The sequence below is a fragment of the Pelophylax lessonae genome (genome assembly GCF_965119305.1).
Source record: "Pelophylax lessonae genome assembly, chromosome: 8".
Lineage (NCBI taxonomy): Eukaryota > Metazoa > Chordata > Amphibia > Anura > Ranidae > Pelophylax > Pelophylax lessonae.
In genome coordinates this window covers 274,192,335-274,217,369 of record NC_138775.1, presented here as the reverse complement: position 1 = coordinate 274,217,369, position 25,035 = coordinate 274,192,335, and the positions used below count along the sequence as shown (strand labels likewise).

General features: G+C 44.1%; 1 protein-coding gene across 1 annotated transcript in view; it reads right to left on the bottom strand.

The window, feature by feature from the left end:
* LOC309562246 (uncharacterized protein) overlaps positions 1-25,035 on the bottom strand; it is a gene marked incomplete at its 3' end in the record, with an annotated part of 55,214 nt that overhangs the window by 5,601 nt on the left and 24,578 nt on the right. Inside the window, exons 6-8 of the mRNA XM_082266366.1 lie at positions 22,146-22,251; positions 16,552-16,615; positions 11,149-11,260 (exon numbers count right to left, since the gene is read on the bottom strand). Coding sequence (XP_082122492.1) covers positions 11,149-11,260; positions 16,552-16,615; positions 22,146-22,251 — 282 coding nt within the window. The remainder of the gene's footprint in view (positions 1-11,148; positions 11,261-16,551; positions 16,616-22,145; positions 22,252-25,035) is intronic.

Sequence of the window (25,035 nt, the reverse complement as noted above, 5' to 3'; positions counted from 1 at the left end):
AATCATTAGTAGGACCTCATCTGCAATATGCAGTTCAGTTTTTGGGCACCAGTTCTCCAGACATCAGGGAGCTGGAGAAAGTGCAGAGAAGGGCAACCAAACTGATATGATGCATGGAGGAGCTCAGTTATGAGGATAAATTTGAGGAACTGAATTTATTCTCTCTTGAGAAGAGGAGATTAAGGGAGGATATGATCACCATGTATAAATACATAAGGGGTCTACATAGTCCCATCTGGGGTGTTTGAAATTTTGTCTCTTTCAACCAGGGACTTTTTACAAGCGCTTGCCAAGGCGAGTATGAAGAATAAAAGCCTTAGAAATTCCCTTTCCTCATGCCTTAACTAATATGTGTGGCAATCATTATAAAAAACAAGCCCCAGTGGCCTAATGGATAAGGCACTGGCTTCCTAAGCCAGGGATTGTGGGTTCGAGTCCCATCTGGGGTGTTTGAAATCTTGCTTGTCTCTTTCAACCAGGGACTCTTTACAAGCGCTTTTGCCAAGGCGAGTATGAAGAATAAAAGCCATAGAAATTCCCTTTCCTCATGCCTTAACTAATATGTGTGGCAATCATTATAAAAAGTCCCCATTACAACAACAATCTTATAGGGGAAATCATTCTCCTTACTTTGATGATGAGGTCGATTCTAGAAATATGTCTCCTTATAATTATAACCAATCCCAACCTGGGCCGAGTCATCGTTGGGATTTTCCCAGAGAAAATCAAAACGGGAAGAGAGGTCCCGACCAAAGAGAGGCACCAGAGGGGGGAGGCGCAAAAGGAAAAAGACAACGAACCTAACTCAATCAGGTATATTCAATCTAAGTAAGGTCCAATTGTCAGAATCAGAACTATATACTTTGGATAAAGGACTTAAGTTTGTTCCCCCTAGGTCCATGAACAAATTTAGCACCTTCATAGACATTCAAAAATGTATAAGGAAAATGAATGTTCAAAGATACATCTTGACCAACCCTCGCCCAATTACTTCCGACAATCATTCCACAGAGATTTTCCATTCCGGATTGTATAACCCTTCATCATTTAATCCCCCAGGGCAGATAGCGCCAGCTGTCACAGTTTTTAGGGATTTAGTATTAAAGGATTTGGCTTCATTGCCTCTTAACCATTTGCCGACCGCCGCAAGTACATTTACTGCGGCAGTCAGCCCCGTGCAGGCAAAGTGACGTAGTACTACGTCGCTCGATCCCGCCGTTCTGGGACGCGCTCCCACCGCCGCCGATGACCTGATTGGGTTCAGAACCGATCAGTCATCAGGTCCAGGCCAATGATTTTTGGCCTGGACCTGTTGATCAGTCCTGCCCAATCAGATTCCATGCTGAGCCTGTGTAATGTAAACACAGGCTCAGAAAAGACCCGCTCTCCCCTCCCATTAACCTTTTTGGATTGGGCACATATAGCCCCCAATTGCCCCCCCCCAGTTAACCCCTACACCCCCTGTCACAACACACACTGTATACAGTATATAGCATTTTCCTATATACCCGTATAAGTGTGACTTGTGACCAGGTTTAGCGCTTGCGGTCGTTCCTTTTATCCTTAGGATACCCGCCACCCCCTCCCAATAAAGATTTAACCCCCTGATCCCTCCTGATCCCCCCGATTACCCCCAGTTAACCCCTTCCCCCCTGCCACATTGCACACTAATACAAACGTAATATGCTGTTTCTCTGTATTTTGTATTAGTGCGATTGTGACTTGAGTTAGCGCTAGCGACTTAGTTTCTGTCCCAAGTAGGTTTAGGGTCCCCGCCACCCCCCCCAATAAAGATTTAACCCCCTGATCAACCCTACACCCTCTGTCACAACACACACTGTATACAGTATATAGCATTTTCTTTATACCCGTATAAGTGTGACTTGTGACCAGGTTTAGCGCTTGCGGTCGTTCCTTTTAGCCTTAGGATACCCGCCACCCCCTCCCAATAAATATTTAACCCCCTGATCCCTCCTGATCACCCCCAGTTAAGCCCTTCCCCCCTATCACATTGCACACTAATACACATGTAATATACTGTTTTACTGTATTTTGTATTAGTGTGATTGTGACTTGAGTTAGCGCTAGCAAGTTAGTTTCTTTCCCAAGGAGGTTTAGGGTCCCCGCCACCCCCCCCCATAAAGATTTAACCCCCTGATCCCCCCCTGATCACCCCCAGTTAACCCCTTCATTGCCCTGTCACAGTGTCACTTTTATAGTGTACAGTTTTTTTTCTGATCACTATTATTAGTGACACAGGTGACATTAGCTAGTGTTAGCGTCAGTGTAAAATAGTTAGAAATAACCCCTTGATTATCATCTGATCAGAACTATACTAGCGTCCCCATAGTTTAGGGTTCCCAAAACGCGGTGTTTGCACGATCAGCACTGATTCCTGCCAGCACATGCGTTTAACCCCTTCACCCAGCCCACCCCACCCCACCCCACCCAGGTAAGTGTAGTAATCAATAGATTACTGTCACTTACAAAAAAACACAACAGACAAAACCGCTGTGTTAGAGTCAGGCCTGATCCCTGCTAGCATTAGCAGTTTTTTTTGGTAGAGGTTGAAATAGTCCTTGACAACCAGGTGCTTTTATTACCTGTTAGTCACACTACTGTATCGGTAAATTTAGTTAACTAAAATGACCAAATATTGGTACAGTAGTGCAGAGGCTTACAGTATACTGACCATGTCAGATGAAAGCGATGGGGAAGCCTCACTGGCAGAATCAGGGTCAGTATACGAACCTGATGGCAGCAGCGGCTCCCTGACAGATAGCTCCGACGACATATGGGTCCCTGTTAGACCCAGGTGTACCCGACTCCATTCTGGAGTTGTTGAGATGCAGGAATCGCAGGGTGCTCGTATGGAGCAGAGTGTCAGTACTAGTGCCGCTCATCCTTCTGGTGGCCTGGCATGCGCCAGCGGCCTAGTACACCCCGGACCTAGTACAACCAGCGCTGCAGTAACACTTGGTGATGTGGCGAGTCCCATAAGTGCAGTTGAAGCTGGTGCAGTGGCTAGCACGAGTAGTGGCCCGCAGCCACCGCGTATTCGAAAACAGGCCCATAGTGCCCTCCCTGATGCGCTGGCATATCTCAATTGGTAACCCACTGATTCTACAGCGCCAGTACTTCCCCCATTCACTGCCCAACCTGGAATCCAAGTGGAGACAGCTGGTTTTACGCCCCTGAAATTTTTTTGAGCTGTTCTTCACGGAAGATCTTTACGGATCTATTGTGGATCAATCAAATTTATATGCACAACAATTTATTGCCGCCAACCCAAATTCGCCCCTTGCCAGACCATTCGCCTGGAAACCTATAACGGTTCCGAATTTTAAAATCTTTCTGGGCCTTTCCCTCCACGTGGGCATAACAGTGAATTGCGGCTATATTGGTCCACTATATAAGGTAGTTTGTTTGGAGTAGTATTTGTGTAGTCTATGTACGTGCCCGTGTTGTCTGTGTGTGTTTGGCTGACTTAACCCAGAACAGCATATAAACAAAGCATTCTGTATAGGTCACAGAAAAAAGGAGGTTATCTGGTCAGCAAATAATATAGCGGGCTCATAAATTTATGTGAACATAGATATTTATTTTGAAAAAATTGGAGTTGTATTAATATACACCCGTGCAAATGAATGAAGTCAGTGAATACAATCAGTGTGTAAAACAAGAAACAAGACTAACATAACATGTAACAGACAGTGACAAAAACCGGCCGGTGTTCCGTGAGAATTACCTACCCGTGAGAAATCCTACCCCTCGTCACTTCCGGTGCACGGCACTGTATGTAATGCGGCGGTTACATTAAAATAACTGTGCTGCAATATGACTCATCTCCGCTCCTGTCCCGGTCACTTCCCTGCTATCGGCAAGTAAATATAAAAGCGGCGGCGGGTGTATGAAAACATACATCACGGAGCCGAGAGCCGCTTTTATATTTACTTGCCGAGAGCAGGGAAGTGACCGGGACAGGAGCGGAGATGACTCATAGTGCTGCACAGCTCGTTTATGCCAACGAATGGTGCTTAATCACCTAGCAGCAACGCTAAGCATACCCTCTCTCTCCCTCAAATGCTGCAACACTGACTGAGATACTTTCAGCCCTCTCCCTAAAGAGTCATTTATAAAACGAAAAACTAAAAGCACAAAAGAGTGATCTTACTGGATCCAACACTCAACACAATTGTGCAGTACGGCCACCAGCCCCACTAGCGACCCACACCCCCCTAAGGAGCCTCTTCAAGAATTGCCTATACTGTAACCATTTGATTAATTGCTAATTATATATTCTTGATGTAATATTTTTGCCGGCCGGTTTTTGTCACTTTCTGTTACATGTTATGTTAGTCTTGTTTCTTGTTTTACACACTGATTGTATTCACTGACATCATTCATTTGCACGGATGTATATTAATACAACTCCAATTTTTTCAAAATAAATATCTATGTTCACATAAATTTATGAGCCCGCTATATTATTTGCTGACCAGATAACCTCCTTTTTTCTGTGACCTATACAGAATGCTTTGTTTATATTGGTCCACTAGCCCACTTCACCATATGCGCATGTACTCTGCTTCCATGTCCAGGGCGAGATACGAGCAAATTCTGCGATTTATGCATTTCAATGACAATGAAATCTGTCGTCCTCGGGGAGATCCTTAATATGATCGGCTCCACAAAATTCGGCCCCTCATAGACCACTTCAATCAGCGGTTTGCAGCCTTGTTTACGCCCGAAAAAGTTGTCTACGTTGACGAGTCCCTGATTAAGTTTACTGGCCGCCTTGCTATGAAACAGTACCTCCCCAGCAAGCGTGCCAGATACGGGGTCAAGCTGTACAAGCTCTGTGACAGGGCCACAGGCTATACAGTTAGTTTCCGGGTCTATGAGGGAAAAGATAGCACTGTGGAGCCCCCCCAACTGCCCAGACTACATAAGGAGCAGCAGTAAGATAGTTTAGGACTTGGTGTCACCCTTATCCAGAAAGGGGTACCATTTGTACGTGGACAACTTCTACACAAGCGTGCCACTATTTAGTCACCTTCTTGAATTACAAATTGGCGCATGTGGCACCATGCAACCTAATCGCCGGGGCTTCCCCCAACAGCTTGTAAATTCCCGTCTTAGTCGGGGGAGAGAGCCTGCTTGAAAACGGACAAATTGCTTGCAGTGAAGTGGAGGGATACACGGGATGTTTTCGTTCTGTCCTCCCTTCACGCAGACACGACCTCTGTGTCCATGACTACAACCTTAATATGGGAGGGGGTGGACCTTAACGACCAGCTTTTGGCGCCGTATTTAGTTGCCCGTAAAGCTAGACGCTGGTACAAAAAAGTGTCTGTTTATTTATTCCAATTGGCTATGCTGAACGCCTTTGTCCTATACAGGGCGTCAGGACGAACTGGATCCTTCCGAGAATTCCAGGAAGCGATCATCAGTGCCTACCTGTACCCAGGAGGTATGCCTGCCCAACTTCCCCTTCCAGATGTAGTGAGCCGGCTGCATGAGAGACATTTTCCACATGTCCTCCTGCGTACCCCTACCCAAAGACACCCCCAAAGAAGATGTCGTGTCTGTAGAAGGGGCGGATGTAGGCATGACACCCGCTATTATTGTCCCAGATGTCCTGACCAACCTGGTCTCTGCATCGAGAATGTTTCGAGCGCTACCATACACTTGTAGAGTATTAGTGTAGGGTACAGCACGACATAGTGTAGGGCACACAAACACAGGATCTCGAAAGATGTTCGATGGCTATCGACATTTTAAGAGACCCAAGCTGGAAAATCGCAGTTCACAGAAAAAAAAGTGTTACAAAAAAAATTAAAAAATCCAAAAACAGTTGTCATGGCAGTCATTTTTTATGTTCTTCTACTTTTCCTACTGTACTTTTACTGTACTTTGTTTTTCATTCTTTTGCTAACCTGTTTCTCTTGCAGGTACCCGTCGGCTGCCACATTGATTTTATATATTCTGACACAAACAGTGTTTGCGCACAGCATATATGGATACCTCTGATGGCAGCAGCTGTGGTAGGCTGATTTCACCACTGCAGTTAAAATACCTTTAGGTATACGTGGAATATTGTCATGTATACCCACCATTAAATTCAGTTGGTGGCTGTTTGGGCAGTTAATGGTGTGTAATACTACACAATATTCCTGTGCTGATTTCTGTTAGGTTCTCTTTTTTTTTTCGTTCAGCCCACAGGCTGCATGGAAAAAAAAACCTACACTATATGCCAAACAAGGACCAGCAATGTACTGGTACGTTGCTGGACTTTGAGTGGTTATACCAGGATGATGCTTGCAGATTTAGGCATCACCTTGGTATCGTTTTTTACAGCCAGCGGTCGGCTTACATGTAAAAGCAATCCTAGCGGATAATTGGCCGCTAGACTGCTTTTACATGCAGTGGGAGGGGACTCCCCCCCCCTACCGCCGCCTTCCGTGGTTTTTCTCGGGCTCTCCTGTCCCACCGGTTAACCCGAGAGTGCAGCCGGTGGTTCAATTATCTAACCATAGAGCTGATTGGAGATGAGAATGGCTCCAATCATCTCTATGGCCTAAGATACCGGAAGCTACGAGTATTTCATGACTTCTGTTTCGTCAGAAATAAACAGCGCCATTGGGAAATAGGGAAAGTATTTTATCACACCAGTTTAGATGTGGTCAGATGCGTAAGGTCAGAGGAGAGATCTAGAGTCTAAAAGACCCCAAATTTTTTAAAAAAAGAGTACCTGTCACTACAGATTGCTATCATAGGGGATATTTAAATTCACTGTGATAACAATAAAAATGATAAAAAAAAAAAAAAAAAATGAAAGGAAACGTGTCAAAATAACATTAAAAAGAAAAATAAAAAAAATAAGAAATCAAGGCCTAATCTGCTTGGACAAAGCAGATTATCACTGCGAAATACAGAGGATCCTTGGTGATCAAGAAACATATATATTGCTTGCCAATAATCCAACTACTCAATATAAGAAGGAATTGGTTGAGCTAATTGAGAAAGGTTTCAGAAAGACCATACTTAATAAAAAAGAAAAATCTTTTCTAATCCCTTCAGCACCGAGAATTCCCGTGTTGTATTATTTGCCCAAAGTGCATAAAAATCCCACCCAACCACCAGGACATCCCATCGTCCGTATGATAAATTCCATAACTTCTAAAATTGGTAAATACATAGATCACTATCTACAACCACTAGTCTGCAAGAATCCTTTATACATTAAAGATACAAAAAATACCATTAATATTCTTAATAATGTTGAATTGGAAGGCCATTGTCTAATTGTAACAGCAGGTGTTAATTCATTATATACCTGCATACCTCATTATTTGGGCCTAGAAGCGGTGGACCATTTCCTACAAAGAGACCCTTTAATATCTTCTCCTCAACGAGAATTTATTTTGGACCTTTTATTATTTGCCACTGGGCATAATTATGTTTGGTGTAATGGCCAATTCTTTCTTCAACAGAAAGGTGTGGCGATGGGGGCAAAATTTGCCCCAAGTTTAGCCAACTTATTCATGGCTAAATGGGAGGAGGATGTCCTCTATCCCTTACAAAGGCCAGAGCTGATCCTTTGGGTCCGCTATATAGACGACATTCTCCTCCTTTGGAAGGGTAATGTTGAATCTTTAGACTCTTTCATGGCCCTCTTGAACCATAATAATCGTGGCATACAACTCTCATATGAATCCAGTGAAACTAAAATTAATTTTCTAGACCTGAAAATCATCAGAGACAATAATCGTTTAATTACTAATACTTATTTTAAATCCACCGATCGTAATTCATACTTACCAATTAACAGTTGTCATCATAAACCATGGAAAGTGTAAAGAATCCACGCTGATGGAAAAATAGAGGAATGAGCGGCTGCAGCCTACCTTAAAAAAAAGGTTTATGCCTCTGAAAGGGGCAATGTACCAATTGAGAAATAGAAAGGGAGGAAGGTACTTGGCGCTGCCACACTGGTAGGGTGTAAATAAATAAATGTAGGGAAATAGATATGAATGATAAGTATTAATATCTCTCCAAGGAGTGGTGTAAATGGTAAAGTGCTAGATGCAATATGATACAATAAAAGTGGAAAAAGTGCAATAGAGGAAAATGCACAATAAAATCATATGTAAACAAATTAATATGCGAATAAATGATACAAATATCCCCAAATTGATTGTCTAATAAAGTGCAATGGTGGTTAGTGTAATGATAATATAAAGTGACTTTATGCTAGAAAATACAATAAAAAATAAGATAAATGAATTTAATTAAAGTGACAGTGCTCCTTAAAAGGAGGAGGAAGGATGGGGGTGTCACCAAAAATGGCAAGTGAAGGAATGTGCCCAATCAGTGAATATGACAAGTCACATAAGGTGATAGGTGAAATAGGTGTAAAGGATAAATAAGGTGTGTCCCAAAAAGAAAATGGGCAAAAGTGAAAGAAAGTACAGATATGATAATAGCCACAAAACAAAGTGTAACAAGTGGCGATATAAAAATAACAGTTCAAAAAAGCAGCTGAAAGTCCAATGACACTTGTATAAAATGATGGGTGTCACATAACAGAAAAGTGACTACATAGGTAAGTCCGTGTGAAATTAAAAGTTCAGAATATGAAGAGGATGACAACCATCCGGTCCCAAATTTTCATGGAATAAGGTGAAACTCTTCAGAAGGTGACGCGTGCTGGTGAATCCTGTGTCCCCCTAATGAATTGCGCACTCACCCGAAAATGGTACCCCTGCAGGGGTAACACGCGTGGTAAATATCAAGGGTAAGTCTCCTCTGACAGCATCAATAAAAGGATACAATGCTAATGAATTAGATCTGACTATCTCTGAGGTTGCTAGAAGGGATAGATCCCAATTATTAGCTGATTCCAATCCTAATATTACTAACTCTTCAAATTTTGCAAAGTGGTCTGTATTTACAGAATACTCCATTCATCATAAACATATCAAACAAATTCTCAAAAGACATTGGGATATACTCAAAAATGATAGAGTCCTGGGCCCTGTCATTCCGGACAAACCAGTAGTTACTTTTAGAGGGGCACCGTCCCTGAGGGGGAAATTGGCTCCAAATGTACTAGATCCTCCCAATAAGCCTCAGTTCTTCACAGATCTGATTGGCCACTTTCCTTGTCGTAAATGTAGAGTTTGTCACCTAAATCGTGATAAACATAGAAAATTCATGTCTTTTGAATCTACCATCACTATTTATGACATTAACTTCTTTTCTACATGTACTACAACTTATGTTGTATATCTCCTTACATGTCCCTGCAACAAACAATATGTAGGGCGTACTACCAGGCAATTTTATATTCTTGTCAACGAACATATTACAAATATCAAAAATAATAAAAGTAATCATAATTTACCCAAACATTATTCCAGATATCACCACAGCGATCCGAAAGGCACACTATTTCAGATCATAGATCGGTATACGGCACCATGGAGAGGTGGATCCAGAAAGATAGGTGTCTCACGTCAAGAGACATATTGGATATACACTTTGAAATCCTATTCACCATTTGGTTTAAACATTGAATGGGATATTAATTCTTTCATTAACACAGCTTAATTATATGCAATCATTTGATATTCATGTTCTCTTTCAGTAGGCTACCTCCATGTTTATTGTCCCATTCTTCATCCACAATCCCTTACCAGATTTTTTTGAACAGTCATTTGGTTATGCTAGTTTAAAATTTATTCTGTCATCTATTTACCCTATATATGGGTTCATTGTCCTCTGGTCTATTTATTTTAGTTCTTTTGTTCACTTATCGTTTCTCCCCCTTCTTATCATTCACATAGCAGGTATTATTAAGGGTTTTTTTACCCATTTTTTGTATTTAAATTTTTTTTTTTATATATTGCCATATATATTTTATATCATAATGTTTTATTACAATACTGCGGATTGAGGGTTTTTTTTAAATATACTTTTTGTTTTTCTTTTAATTCCCAAATATACACATTAAGCGGTATGATATACAGTATATATATAACTTTTTGCCAACTACTTAGGTTAATACAAATCCTCTGTGGTTTTTTCCATATTAATAATCAACCTTTTGATGTCTTTATCAATAATTCCTGATAGATTGTTATAAATCTCAGGATGATAAATATAATTCCCGGCCACGGTTTTACCGGAACCGGAACTAGCATGCCGATCGTTATATATCCTTTTCTTATGGGTATTTAATATCATGCAAGAAGTTAGTCCCACATTTTCGTGCATTAAAATACATTTTTTTGTGATGCCCGTATCGGAGAAATGTCCATCTCTTCTCTTGGTTTCACACCACTAAGGACGCACATCTCTATACCCCACTTCCTGTAGCAAACCGGAAGTGTCCAAGTCTAATCAGAAAGAGGCTGAAACTCACGCCACCGCCATCCCGGTGCAAGCCAGCCACCCACATCCACAGGCCCTGTACCAGCCAGCCACCCACAGGCCCTGTACATGCCAGCCACAGGCACTGTACCAGCCAGCCACCCACAGCCCCTGTGCCAGCCAGCCATCCACCACAGGGTGCTAGACAGTCAGCCACCCACCCACCACAGGGTGCCAGCCAGCCAGCCACTCACCACAGGGTACCAGCAAGCCAGCCATTAAGCATTAAACAAAAATTAACATGTTCAGTACTAGATTTGTGTCAAAAATTGTCTTTATTTTTCAAGACTTTCTATGTACAAAATATCGGCCGATAGGTTGTGACCAAAATATCGGTATCGGCCCTGAAAGAAACCATATCGGTCTATCCCTATTACTAATATTTATATGCAAAGTTTAAGCAGGGAATATTTGAATGCCTCTCTGGAATCAGGAAGGAACTTTTCTCCCTGCTGGAATAAATTGGATCATGCTTTGCTGTTTTTTTTTTTTTGCCTTCCTCTGGATCGACTGTGGGTGAAGGATTGTATGTTTTTTTTTTTATTTTTATTTTTTTTTCCCTTTTATTGGTTGAACTAGATGGACTTATGTCTTTTCCCAACCTGACTTATTATGTATATGGTCACTAATCTGCTCAGTGAATCTCAGGACCCAAAGGGAAACATGATGACATACTATAAGATACAATATAAATGATGTCCCTCTGTTTACCTCAATGTGAGCCCCGCGTGTCTTCTCTCTGGGTGTAATCACTTTCACATCGGATTTTATCAATTCATCATCAATGCTCAGAGAGACTCTGTCCACATTTGTAATATTTTGCCTGTTGTAATACAAAATAAATTCATTGTTATTATTATTACGTTTATACATCTGTCATCTGTGGCACTGTATGGATAGCTTCAGACTTAACATACAGTAATTGTTACAATCTGACTGTACAATCTCCTTTAGGCCCCTTTCACACTTGTGCGACTTGTAATGTGATTTGGGACTGCAAAATCGCATGACAAGTCGTTCCTCATAATTTCCAATGAGTACCATTCATATCTGTGCGACTTGAAGTCGCACCGACTTCAAAGTAGTCTCTGAACTACTTTGGCACGATTTCGATGCGTTTTGAGGTCCAAAGACGTTCAAGCCCAGTCAAACTCGCATCAAAATCACGTCAAAATTGTGGCAAAAAAAAAGTCTGAGCAAAACCGCTGTAAAATCGTGTGACTTTGAAGTCGCACAAGTGTGAAAGGGGCCTTAGTCTCAGTTCACACTGGGGCGAGATGTCAGGCGACTTAGTCCCTGACAGGTCGTGCTCCATTCAGTGCAATGGAACTGTTCTAATCGGAGCGACTCAAGACGCTCAACTTAGAAAGAGGTTTCTGCACTATTTGGGGGTGACTTTGGAGCGGCTTGTACTGACTTTTATTAAAGAAGCCGTGCTGAAGTCGCACTGTACGGGGCAGCTTCAGAGTCGGGTGCCTTTGAGGGCGTCCCAGTGTGAACCGAGCCTAAGATCTATGAACAACTATATTGTACATGAGTACACTGATTAGATACAAACTGTTTGGATAGTTTAGGTAGGTCATGGCACACAGTTTTGGTAAATCTTAAGCTGGGTACCCACTGTCCGAAATCGGCTGGTTCAGCAGGAATCGGCCAGCTTTCCATTGCTGTGTACAGCAGTCTGTCCTACAGAAGCTGGTTTAACGACTGGCTTTTGTCGAAAGGTAAAACCAGCATCTGATCAGCACTCACAGCCAATGGCTGCGACCTTTGATCAGTGTATTCTGGCCTGTTGTGCCAGAATACAACAGCACAGCAAGAGAGATTGTTGCACCAACATGGCTTTTGCATAGCCATGGCTATGGCTATGCAGTGTGTACCAATTTTTGTAACCGTCTATAATGTAAAGACTTTGATATTTGCCGCTACAATCAGTCTTGCTTCTTTTGTTCGCTGAGATAAGATAGCCACATAGAGAATGCATTGTTTTCAAGGAGAAGCCAATTTGTAGGTGGAGTAGAGGCTGTTCACTGAACAATCTGCATGTTCACTTTGAAAAGTGCTCTTCACTAAGGCCTCATGCACACTAAGTCCCGATTCACATTAGTGCGATGACAGATATCGCATGTGATTCTCATCGCACTGCTCTGAACATCACATGAGACGTCTGTGCGATGCAAATTTAGCCATACAGATTGTATGGCTGAATTTGCATTGCATTCGGACAGAACACGCACAGGACCCTTTTTTGGGTCCGCAGCAGAATCGGATCGCATGGTGGTTCACACCTTTGCGATCCGATTCATGTCCGAACTGACAGTTCACACCGCAATATGCAAACTGATCTGGGGGTGTCGTTAACTTTGTATTGACACCCCCAGCGATTCGCATATGGCAGTGTGAACTGCCTGCGATTTGAATGCGATGCGGGAACACGCAGTGCATTCCCAGGGTTCCTGCATTGCATATGTGTGGACCGGCACTTAAGCTGATATGCAGCTGCAAGAAAAAGTATGTGAACCCTTTGGAATGATATGGATTTCTGCACAAATTGGTCATAAAATGTGATCTGATCATCATCTAAGTCACAACAATAGACAATCACAGTCTGCTTAAACTAATAACACACAAAGAATGAAATGTTGCCATATTTTTATTGAACACACCATGTAAACATTCACAGTGTAGGTGGAAAAAGTATGTGAACCCTTGGAGTTAATAACTGGTTGAATCTCCTTTGGCAGCAATAACTTCAACCAAACGTTTCCTGTAGTCAGGGCCGCTGATAGGGGGGGACCACCAGTCCTACTGTAGGGGGCCCAGGCACACAAGGGGGCCCCAACAGCATTGGGAATTGGTGCAGTTGGGCGGAGGAGCAATTACAGAAGGAAGCCCTGTGTGGCTCTATACAACAGCTGAAAGCCAGTTTCTCCCACTCCTGCCAACTTTCAGCTACTGTAGGGAGAGACACAGACACATGGCATCGTTCCTGTAATTGCTTCTCAGACACTGATCCACTTCCCTGTTCTGCCTGCTTCTGATCCCCCCTATTTTTAGTGAAAATATTGTCTTGATATATTGGGGGGGGGGGGGGGCCTGCCAGGTAGGCTGTATGGGGCACTGTGATTTTTAACAGCAGCCCTGCCTGTAGTTGCAGATCAGACGTGCACAACGGTCAGGAGTAATTCTTGACCATTCCTCTTTACAGAACTGTTTCAGTTCAGCAATATTCTTGGAATGTCTGCTGTGAATCGCTTTCTTGAGGTCATGCAACAGCATCTCAATCGGGTTGAGGTCAGGACTCTGACTGGGCCACTTTAGAAGGCGTATTTTCTTCTGTTTAAGCCATTCTGTTGTTGATTTACTTCTCTGCTTTGGGTCATTGTCCTGTTGCAACACCCATCTTCTGTTGAGCTTCGGCTGGTAGACAGATGGCCTTAAGTTCTCCTGCAAAATGTCTTGATAAACTTGAGAATTAATTTTTCCTTCAATGATAGCAATCCATCCAGGCCCTGATGCGGCAAAGCAGCCCCAAACCATGATGCCCCCACCATCATACTTCACAGTTGGGATGAGGTTTTGATGTTCGTGTGCTGTGCCTCTTTTTCCCCACACATAGTGTTGTGTGTTTCTTCCAAACAACTCAACTTTGGTTTCATCTGTCCACAGAATATTTTGCCAGTACTGCTGTGGAACATCCAGGTGCTCTTGTGCAAACTGTAAACGTGCAGCAATATTTTGTTTGGACAGCAGTGGCTTCCTCTGTGGTATTATCCCATGAAATCCATTCTTGTTTAGTGTTTTACGTATTGTAGATTCGCTAACAGGGATTTTAGCATTTGCCAGTGACTTTTGTAAGTCTTTAGCTGACACTCTAGGATTCTTCTTCACCTCACTGAGCAGTCTGCGCTGTGCTCTTGCAGTCATCTTTACAGGACGGCCACTCCTAGGGAGAGTAGCAGCAGTGCTGAACTTTCTCCATTTATAGACAATTTGTCTTACCGTGGACTGGTGAACAGCAAGGCTTTTGGAGATACTTTTATAACCCTTTCCAGCTTTATGCAAGTCAACAATTCTAAATCGTTGGTCTTCTGAGAGCTCTTTTGTGCGAGGCATCATTCACATCAGGAAATGCTTCTTGTGAAAAGCAAACCCAGAACTGGTATGTGTTTTTTATAGGGCAGGGCAGCTGTAACCAACACCTCCAATCTCATCTCATTGATTGGACTCCAGTTGGCTGACATCTCACTCCAATTAGCAAAACAAACTGAATGTTCACATTCCAAAGTGATTCTTAGTATATCGATTGGACCTGTGTTTACTTTAAATAATCATATACAAGGCAAAATTACAAAACAGGGTTTGCCAAAACATTATTTTACCCAAATGCAGGAAACACGTTTACACAGTATTTACTAACATTCACTTTACTAGCTTCACCTTTAGTAAATCCAACCCTATGCCTGCAAGTCAGGTAATTTTATTTTTTTATGGGACAAGCTCGCCCCCTGCTGGAATTGTCTTGCACTGATTGAAAGCATCCAGTAGTTTGTGTGTGGCTGGTGTGCAGTATATTTGCTGACCAACTGCCATAAATATATCTGGGCTTTTTGGAAAATGAATTCTATTTGCTTTAATAAAAAAATGAGGTTTATGAATGTATGCAGCTCTACAAATGTCTGCAAAAAAATATGCCATTCTACCTGGATTTGCTGCACATGACAGCACATGACAGCCAATGATATATTGAAAGCGATCCTGTATGTGCAGATTTTCTGAATGGGCTTGCAACCCCATATGTCTCATATGCCTATGCAGCACCTAGCAGAGTCTTAGGCCCCTTTCACAGGGCAGCCATCAGAAAATTTGGGGCCCCTTACAAGGCTTTAGGCCTGGGCCCCCCAGGCTTGACCACCAACATTCCCCAGGGCCTCGCAGTGCCCCTGCCCCCACATGAAAAGAATGCACCAAGGGCAGGTGCTCCTCCCACCCCTGCCATCCTCTGACTCTGCCGGATGGCTGGGCCCCTCAGGATGCCCGGGCCCCCTACTTATATATTGGCTGTACCCCCCTGATGGCAGCCCTGCCCTTTCACAGCGAAGGTAACTCACAGAGGGGTTGCACTGCAGTTTTAGTGCAGGTTAGCTGTGAAAATCTCAACCATGGAGAAACTAATCCATACTTTTCAGAACAGACGCATCCAATTTCATAATACCTGGTCCTGTTGGATCCACTATAAAACTACAAAAGAGAATGCTGCTCACATGGTGTGACTGTGTATATGGGAAGGTCAGGTACTGTTGTTAGAGGGCGATAGGGCTGACTTGATGGGTCTCTGGGCTTACAGTCAGGGTCTCTATTTGGGCTACTCCTTGATTGAGGGGTACTTTGTGAGGTTGTATTGCTGCTCTCTATAAGGCAGCATAGCCTTGGAAAGCCCTTTGCGTGAGGGTCTCCCCCACCCCCTTCTCTATTCTGTGTGGTTTTGGTGGCTTCTCGCCTTTCCTTTCCTTGCTTCTTCCCCCCTTCTTCTTCCCCCCCCTTCTCTTCTCTCCCTACCTCCCCCTTCTTTGTCACCCTGCCATCTTTAATTGCTGCTTTTTAGGTTCCCCCTATATTTAGAGGAACTCCACTGAGGATGAACTACATCTTACCTGGTCCACCATGTTGGGGGCTTTCTCTTGCCCCTGTGTCAGCCCTTGGGGTAGTCCTGTCTGGTATCATGCTGCTGTTTTGCTCTGGATATATTTTATAACTAATAAACTGCTACATTTTCGTTCTGTCCTGAGGAAGCAGTTGTTATCAATGAAACGTGTTGACACTGAAAGGGCGCTTCCCCAAAACCCCCTTTTCTATAGCACCTAGTATGAGATGAATATATTCTCTGGAGTGTTTGATAACCCTGTGTAGGCTGAATTTTTGGTGTTTAGCATCCTACTCCATGTTGTATGCGATTAAAGTGGGCATCAAAATGGGATGTTCTTAGAAGTAACAAGAATTTCTATGGATTTTAAGGCCAGCCTTAGTAAAGAAAGTCAAGAATTTACAGAGTAAAACTAGTTTAGTATTTTAAAATAATGTTGAACTTGCTTTATTGTAAGGTGGATATATTACCTGGAGTCACATGTAAGTTCCATGGTGTTGCCAGTACTGCAAATGTTGTGCATGTCAAGGCAAACTAAAAGAAAAAAAAAAAGGGGGTATTCAGGATATCTCTGAAATATAAGTACATTTCCCCTTTTTAAAGTGTAACTAAAGGCAAAACTTTTTTTTTTCATATTGAATAGGTTAAGGGAAGGTTATACCCCCCCCCCCCCTCAATGTTTGCCATCTGTGTCCCATTGGGGAGATTTCCCTTCACTTCCTGCCCCACAGCTAAAACAGAAAGTGAGAGGAAATTGCTCCAAAGTGAAGGAAAACAAGACTAGTGTCCCCACTGGAAAATGTCCCCTCTATTACTGTTCTGATGTAAACCCAAACATTGGGATTTTCTTTCACTTTTACTTTCAATGATAATGGTAAACAGGACAGATAGAGGTAAACCTCCCTAACCGGGGCACAGACAGCAATAAAAACAGACAGGGGTCCTAATCCCTCTCAACTTTAATAAAAAAAAAAAAAAAAGTTTTGCCTTTTGTTACACTTTAAAATGTTGCAAGTACAGAAAAATAGCTGTTGATCTGTGAGAAATCCAGTGTGCTCTCAACACCCTGTTAGGACTGAGGACACGGTGCCTTTGCTGGACTGAGGTCCCAATCTGTGTTATCAGCCCTGCCTGCTGGACTACAGACCTCTGCCTATCCCCCACCCTCCCTGTATATATATCTACAGGCATATATTGATTTCTTTACCCAGGAAAAGCATGCAGCTGCTTTGACTCCCAAGAATCCATCCACACACAGTGTGTTAGCAAAGACTGATCTGGGAGACTTGCCTTTGTCATTAGAAATCCATCCCCCAATGGTTCCCCCTGCAAGACTTTTACAAGCCTGGTAATAAAGGGTTTGAAAGCAATAAAAGCTGTTTATCACTACAGAAGCAATGTAAAGGGAAAATATATGTGGGGACATGCTCTAAGAGGGAAGGGGGAGGCTTGGGGGTAACTTTGGGTAATTCCTGGACATATACTTTAAGTTTATGCTGCAGTGGTGACATTACACCTTATTTATATCTGCTAAGGCAGTGGTCTCCAAATTGTGGCCCTGGGGCCAGGTTTAGCACTTAACTTGCCTCGATCTGGTCCTTGGAGCACTATTCCATCCATAACTGACACCAATAATGGGGCACTATTTCTCCCACTGACACCAGTGGTGGGGCACTATTCCTCCCACTGACCCCAATGATTAGGCACTATTCCTCCCACTGACACCAGTGATGGTGCCCTATTCTTCTCACTGATCCCAATGATGGGACACTATTCCTCCTACTGACCCCAATGATGGGGCACTACTCCTCCCACTGACACCAGTGATGGGGCACTATTCCTCCCACTGACACCAGTGATGGGGCTCTATTCCTCTCACTGATCCCAATGATGGGACACTAATCCTCCCACTGACACCAGTGATGGAGCACTATTCCTCCCACTGCTCTTAAAGAGGAAGTAAACCCTTCTCTGCAACTTTTACCTATAGGTAAGCCTATGATAAGGCTTACCTATAGGTACTGTAAATATCTCCTAAACATGTACCGTTTAGGAGATGTTTACCTTACATGCAGCCAGTGAAATCACTGGCGCATGCGCTCTGAAGGAACGGCCGCTGGTGCCATTCCTTCAGAGCCCCGTGCCGTGACCGTCGGCTCCCACGCGCGTGCGTGGGAGTGACGTCACCGCGGCTCCGGCCAATTAGATGGCCGGATGCCGCGATCCCGGAAGACGGGCGACTGAACATGTTCAGTCGCCCTTCATACAGGTAAGCGGGCGGCATGGCGGGGGCTCGTTCTAAGGTAAGTATTTTATAATGACCTAGTATGCGATGCATACTAGCTCATTATGTGTTTCGCTTTCAGGTTGAAAAAAAACCCATTTTTTTTATGGGTTTACAACCTCTTTAATGATGGGGCACTATTCCTCCCACTGACGCCAGTAATGGGGCACTTTTCCTCCCACTGAACCCAATGATGGGGCACTATTCCTCCTACTGACGCCATCAATGGGGCACTTTTCCTCCCACTGAACCCAATGATGGGGCACTATTCCTCCCACTGACCCCAGTGGTGGGGCACTATTCCTCCCACTGAGCCCAGTGGTGGGGCACTATTCCTCCCGCTCACACCAATTATGCGGCACTATTTCTCCCACTGATACCAATGATGGGGCACTATTCCTCGCTCACTGACCCCAATGCAGAGGCGTGATTAGAACCTTTAGGGCATCAGTGCAAGAAACCATGAAGGGCCCCCCGACCCCTGGCCGAAGGCCCTTCCCTCTGAGTCTGGGGCCCCTACCTCTGAGCCCAGTGGTGAAACGCCAGGGCCTGGTCGTAAGAGACATTTGAGATCCTAGTAGTTCCGCCACTGGTGTCAGTAGTTTTTTATTTTTTACCATTTTATTTATTAATGTTTTTTTACAATATTATTTTGTATTATTTTTTAAAGAATTTTTAGGAGCCCCATTGGGAGGGCTTTGGTGAAATATCTGGGGTCTAAACAGGCCTCTTATGTTTCACCTTTGAAACAGAGAAACGAGATTGAGGACACAACCCTCAATCTTCTCTGCAGTTTTAGCTGCACTGAATGAATGGACAGGAATAGCTCTGTACACAGTTTGCCGTGCATCCAGAAACTGAAGCATATTAAACACAGTTTATTACACTTCAGTTATGAATGGAGAGAGTCAGTACTTGGTACTGACTCTGTAATCAGGCAACGAAGGGGCCGGTAAAAGAAGAATTTACCAGCCCCTTCCCCACTCTCCATCCTTAAATATCCCCAGAAGCGGTGGGAGAGGGGAGGGGGAAAACCCGACAGAGCTGTGGGGGAAGAGAGGAGGCAGAAGACAGTACAGGGGGGACCAGAGAAGAGCACAGGGACTGTAGAAAAGCATGGGAACTAGAGAAAAGCACAGGGGGACCAGATAAGAACACAGGGGGGACCTGTAGAAGAGCACGGGTACCAGAGAAAAGCGAGGGGGGGGGGTCTGAGAGCACAGAATTTGCCAGAAAGATCACAGGGGAGCCAGGAGAGAGACTCACAGGCAGCAGATGGAAGTCGGACAGGAGGGGCAGCATATAGAGGAACTAATGCCCTCCATGTTCCTCTTGTGGAAGGGAGAGAAGGAGAAGCAGCCATTCAGTGGGTGCAGGAGGAACATGGAGGGCATCGGTTCCTCTATGTGCCGCCCCTCCTGTCCAGGTGTAGGAGGGAACCGCACTGCTTCCAGAACCAGAAGGGGTGGGTCACAATGGTGACCCCTGTAGTTGCACCCCTGGGCTGCTGATATTCCATCCAAGATGGTGGTGCCCAAATGCAGTCTTTGGCTTCTGAATGTCTACACATAGGGGAGGCTTTAACTGGTAAATACCATGATCAACATAAAAAGACTTTCTTTTTAATAAATGGTCTGGTGACTGGGCATCTTTAATTTGATTAAACTTTGAAGGTAATTTTTTTCATATACAGTATCTCACAAAAGTGAGTACACCCCTCACATTTTTGTAAATACTTTATTATATCTTTTCATGTGACAACACTGAAGAAATGACACTTTGCTACAATGTAAAGTAGTGAGTGTACAGCTTGTATAACAGTGTAAATTTGCTGTCCCCTCAAAATAACTCCACACACAGGCATTAATGTCTAAACTGCTGGCAACAAAAGTGAGTACACCCTTAAGTGAACATGTCCAAATTGGGCCCAATTAGCCATTTTCCCTCCCCGGTGTCATGTGACTCATTAGTGTTACAAAGTCTCAGGTGTGAATGGCGAGCAGGTGTGTTAAATTTGATGGTATCGCTCTCACTCTCTCATACTGGTCACTGGAAGTTCAGCATAGCACCTCATGGCAAAGAACTCTCTGAGGATCTGAAAAAAAGAATTGTTGCTCTACATAAAGATGGCCTAGGCTATAAGAAGATTGCCAAGACCCTGAAAATGAGCTGCAGCACGGTGGCCAAGAACATACAGAGGTTTAACAGGACAGGTTCCACTCAGAACAGACCTCGCCATGGTCAACCAAAGAAGTTGCGTGCACATGCTCAGCGTCATATCCAGAGGTTGTCTTTAGGTAATAGATGTATGAGTGCTGCCAGCATTGCTGCAGAGGTTGAAGGGGTGGGGGGTCAGCCTGTCAGTGCTCAGACCATACGCCGCACACTGCATCAAATTGGTCTGCATGGCTGTCGTCCCAGAAGGAAGCCTCTTCTAAAGATGATGCACAAGAAAGACCGCAAACAGTTTGCTGAAGACAAGCAGACTAAGGACATGGATTACTGGAACCATGTCCTGTGGTCTGATGAGACCAAGATAAATTTATTCGGTTCAGATGGTGTCAAGCATGTGTGGCGGCAACCAGGTAGGGAGTACAAAGACAAGTGTGTCTTGCCTACAGTCAAGCATGGTGGTGGGAGTGTCATGATCTGGGGCTGCATGAATCCTGCCAGCACTGGAGAGCTACAGTTCATTGAGGGAACCATGAATGCCAACATGTACTGAAGCAGAGCATGGTCCCCTCCCTTCGGAGACTAGGCCGCAGGGCAGTATTCCAAAATGATAATGACCCCAAACACAACTCAGAGATGACCACTGCCTTGCTAAAAAAAAGCTGAGGGCAAAGGTGATGGACTGGCCAAGCATCTCTCTAGACCTAAACCCTATTGAGCATCTGTGGGGCATCCTCAAACGGAAGTTGGAGGAGCACAAGATCTCTAGTATCCACCAGCTCTGTGATGTCGTCATGGAGGAGGGGAAGAGGATTCCAGTGGCAACTTGTGAAACTCTGGTGAACTCCATGCCCAAGAGGGTTAAGGCAGTGCTGGAAAATAATGGTGGCCACACAAAATATTGACAGTTTGGGCCCAATTTGGACATTTTCACTTAGTGGTGTACTCACTTTTATTGCCAGCAGCTTAGACAATAATGGCTGTGTGTTGAATTATTTTGAGGGAACAGCAAATTTACACTGTTATACAAGCTGTACACTCACTACTTCACATTGTAGCAAAGTATAATTTCTTCAGTGTTGTCACATGAAAAGATATAATCAAATATGAAAATGTGAGGGGTGTATTCACTTTTGTGAGATAGTGTACATACACTGCATATGTAAACACTTTCTTTTCTAAACTGGCACTCCAAGCTTTTGGAGCGGGGAAGACTTAGCACCTCCATCACATTTTGCTGCTATTTTATTCCCTGTTGGTGAAAATTCCCCCTCACTACCTGATCACCTGAACCCAGGGAAAGGTGATCTCCTGGTACTTAGGTTTCTTGAAGAAATTAAGGCATACTTGTTCAGGTGACCATTGAAGTTAAACCCCAGACTGATTTTTTGCAGCATCAATAATCATCAGTTACTGTACCTGACTATTACTTCATAGATAATCTGCCAGTTTGCCAGCAGGGCCTGGGGACTAGGGATGTGCACAGATGCACATTCCTAGTTCCTTGCTGCAACAGTTATTCACATTCTCACCACATGGGGCACTGTGCATGTGGAATTAGAAAAGATCTATTGCAGTCACAAGGTGGTTAAGCATAGATTATCTAACCCACTGGTGGTGGTGATCTGGGAGATACAATTGAAACATCCTGAAGTGCCAGTATGGGCAGGTTATCCTCCAGACACAGAGTGCCCAGCTTCGGGACAGAGTCCACCTACAAAAACAAAGGCAATATTGGTCAAGAATTCCAATAAAGCTACAAATCGATTCCCTTCAATGGCTGTAGTTACCGAAGGGAAACAAGGACAGTCTCATTTATGGGAAATTTAAGCTTATTGTTTTCTAACAGTACTAAAATACCACCTTGTAGACATGTGCAACTCGTTTTGGGACGAATATAAATTCAGACAGAATTTTGGTTATATGGATACATGGATACCTTCGAATCTCTTGGGCCCCGTTCACATTAGGTCGCTCCGGCTTAGGGGGCGACCTGTGAAGTCGTGTGCAGCGCGGCTTTGGTGCGACTTGCACGGACTTCACATAATGGAAGTCAATGCAAGTCGCCTCCAGGTCGCCCCCAAGTAGTACAGGACCCTTTTTCTAAGTCGGAGCGACTTGTGTCGCTCCTATTAGAACGGTTCCTGTACTACACAGTAGGAGCGTGAGGACCGCGACTTGTCAGGCAGACAAGTCGCCTGACAAGTAGGATCAATATGAATGGAGTCTTAAGGAAAAAGTAACAGATTTTGTTGAAATTTGCTTAGTTTTGTTTCGTATATTCATTTTCTAACGAATTCCAAATTTTCAGAAGGACTTGAATTCGGATCAGTTGAAATATGATCAACCGATTCGAATTCTGTGTAAAGAATAGCTGGTTGTTAAAGAGGTTGTAAACCCACTTTAAATGCTTTTGCCTATATGTAAGCCTATATTAAGGCTTACCTATAGGTGCTATATACATCTCCTAAACTTGCACCGTTTAGTAGATATTTACAGTGCATGCAGCCGATGACGTCATCGGCGCATGCGCTCTGAAGGAACGGCCACCTGTGCCGTTCCTTCAGAGCTCTATGCCGTGAACGGCGGCTCACGCACAGATGCGCGGGAGTGATGTAATCGCGCCCCGGCCAATCAGATGGCCGGAGGACGCGAACAAGGAAGCAGGACGGCCGGACATTTCCGCCGCCCTGTCGCTGAGCGGGCCGCACTGCGAGGGCTTCGTTTTAAGGTAAGTATTTCATAATGAGCTAGCATGCAATGCATACTAGCTCATTATGCCTTTGTCTTTACAGGTTTTTTTTTTCTAATTTTTTTTATGTGGGTTTACTTCCTCTTTAAGGAGCATGCCGGGAAGCCAGCCCCCCTCTAACAAAACCAATGACTCACCAGCTGTCAGCGGGCTTCCCCACTGACAGATGAAATGTACACAAAAGAATGCCGATGTTCTAAAATTTCATCGGACCTGTGAAAATTCCGGACCCTCGTCACTTCCGGTGACACTACGTCACCACCAGCTGGTGCGAGCCCCGGTGCGCATGCGCACAAGACATTTTCCAGGTCAGATTAAATTTTAAGACTTAGCGAACAGCTGACTGAGAGGAGGTGGGGCTGAGGCACCGGGTATGTGCGGGTCCACCAACTCCGCTTCTGGGTCTATGCGTTCCAGACATAGATCTTTTTTTTGTTGTGTTCTTTTCTATCATTCCACACATTTACACACATTCCCTTTACTTCAATGGAACGGAAAGGCGGACACTCTTTTTTTTAGCACATACCAACACACTGTGCAGGGGACCAGAAGCACTGCATTTTTCCATGATGCATTTCCCTTTTCTGCTTAATATAAATACTAATTATGATTACAATGGATATTAAACATTTTATTATTTCTCTCGATGTGTGTAAGGGAATGTGTGTAAATGTGTGGAATGATAGAAAAGAAACAACAAAAAAAAGATCTATGTCTGGAACGCATAGACCCGGAAGTGGAGTTGGTGGACCCGCACATACCCGGTGCCTCAGCCCGCCTCCTCTCAGTCAGCTGTTCGCTAAGTCTTAAAATTTAATCTGACCTGGAAAATGTCTTGTGCGCATGCGCACCGGGGCTCGCACCAGCTGGTGGTGACGTAGCATCACCGGTAGTGACGAGGGTCCGGAATTTTCACGGGTGCGATGAAATTTTAGAACACCGGCAATGAAAAATGCAGACACAAAAACAGGATGGGGGTCCCCTCCAATCCATACCAGGCCCTTTGGAGAGTTTTCCCATTGTATAAGAGATAGTACATTGTTCCCATTAAAGTGGTAGTAACCTGCGCTTTGCAGGCCTTTTTTTCTCTGAGAATAGGTGCATACTAGCACATTATGCAATTGTCTTATAGGGGAAAGTTTTTTTTTTTTTTACTGCAGCTGTTTACAACCACTTTAACCGCTTGCCGACCGTATACTTTATATATACGTCGGCAGAATGGCTCTCCCAGGCAGAGTCACGTATCGGTACGTCACTTGCCCGGGAGGAGTAAGGGGGTGAGCGCGCCGCCGGTGTCGCGCTCCCGCCCCCGCTTATCAGCAAGGAAGCTGGCGCGTGTGTCAGGCGGCTCCGATTGCCGCCTGAGACTCTCGATCTCCCCCCGCTGAGAGAAAAGGACGGACGGCTGATGTAAACACAGCCGTCCATTCTTCTGCCTGCAATGATCATAGAGACCATGCGATCCTGCTATATAGGATCACAGGTCTCTGTGATCATTTCACAAGCCCAAACCCCCACAGTGTGAATCACTCCCCTAGGCTCACATTTAACTCCTTGATCACCAACAGGGTTAACCCCTTCCCTGCCAGTGTCATTATTACAGTAACAGTGCATATTTTTAGCACTGATAACTGTAGTAATGTCACTGGTCCCCCCAAAAGTGTCAAAAATGTCAGTTAGGGGCCCGATCTGTCCGCCGCAATGTGGCAGTCCCGCAAAAAAACGCAGATCGCCGCCATTACTAGT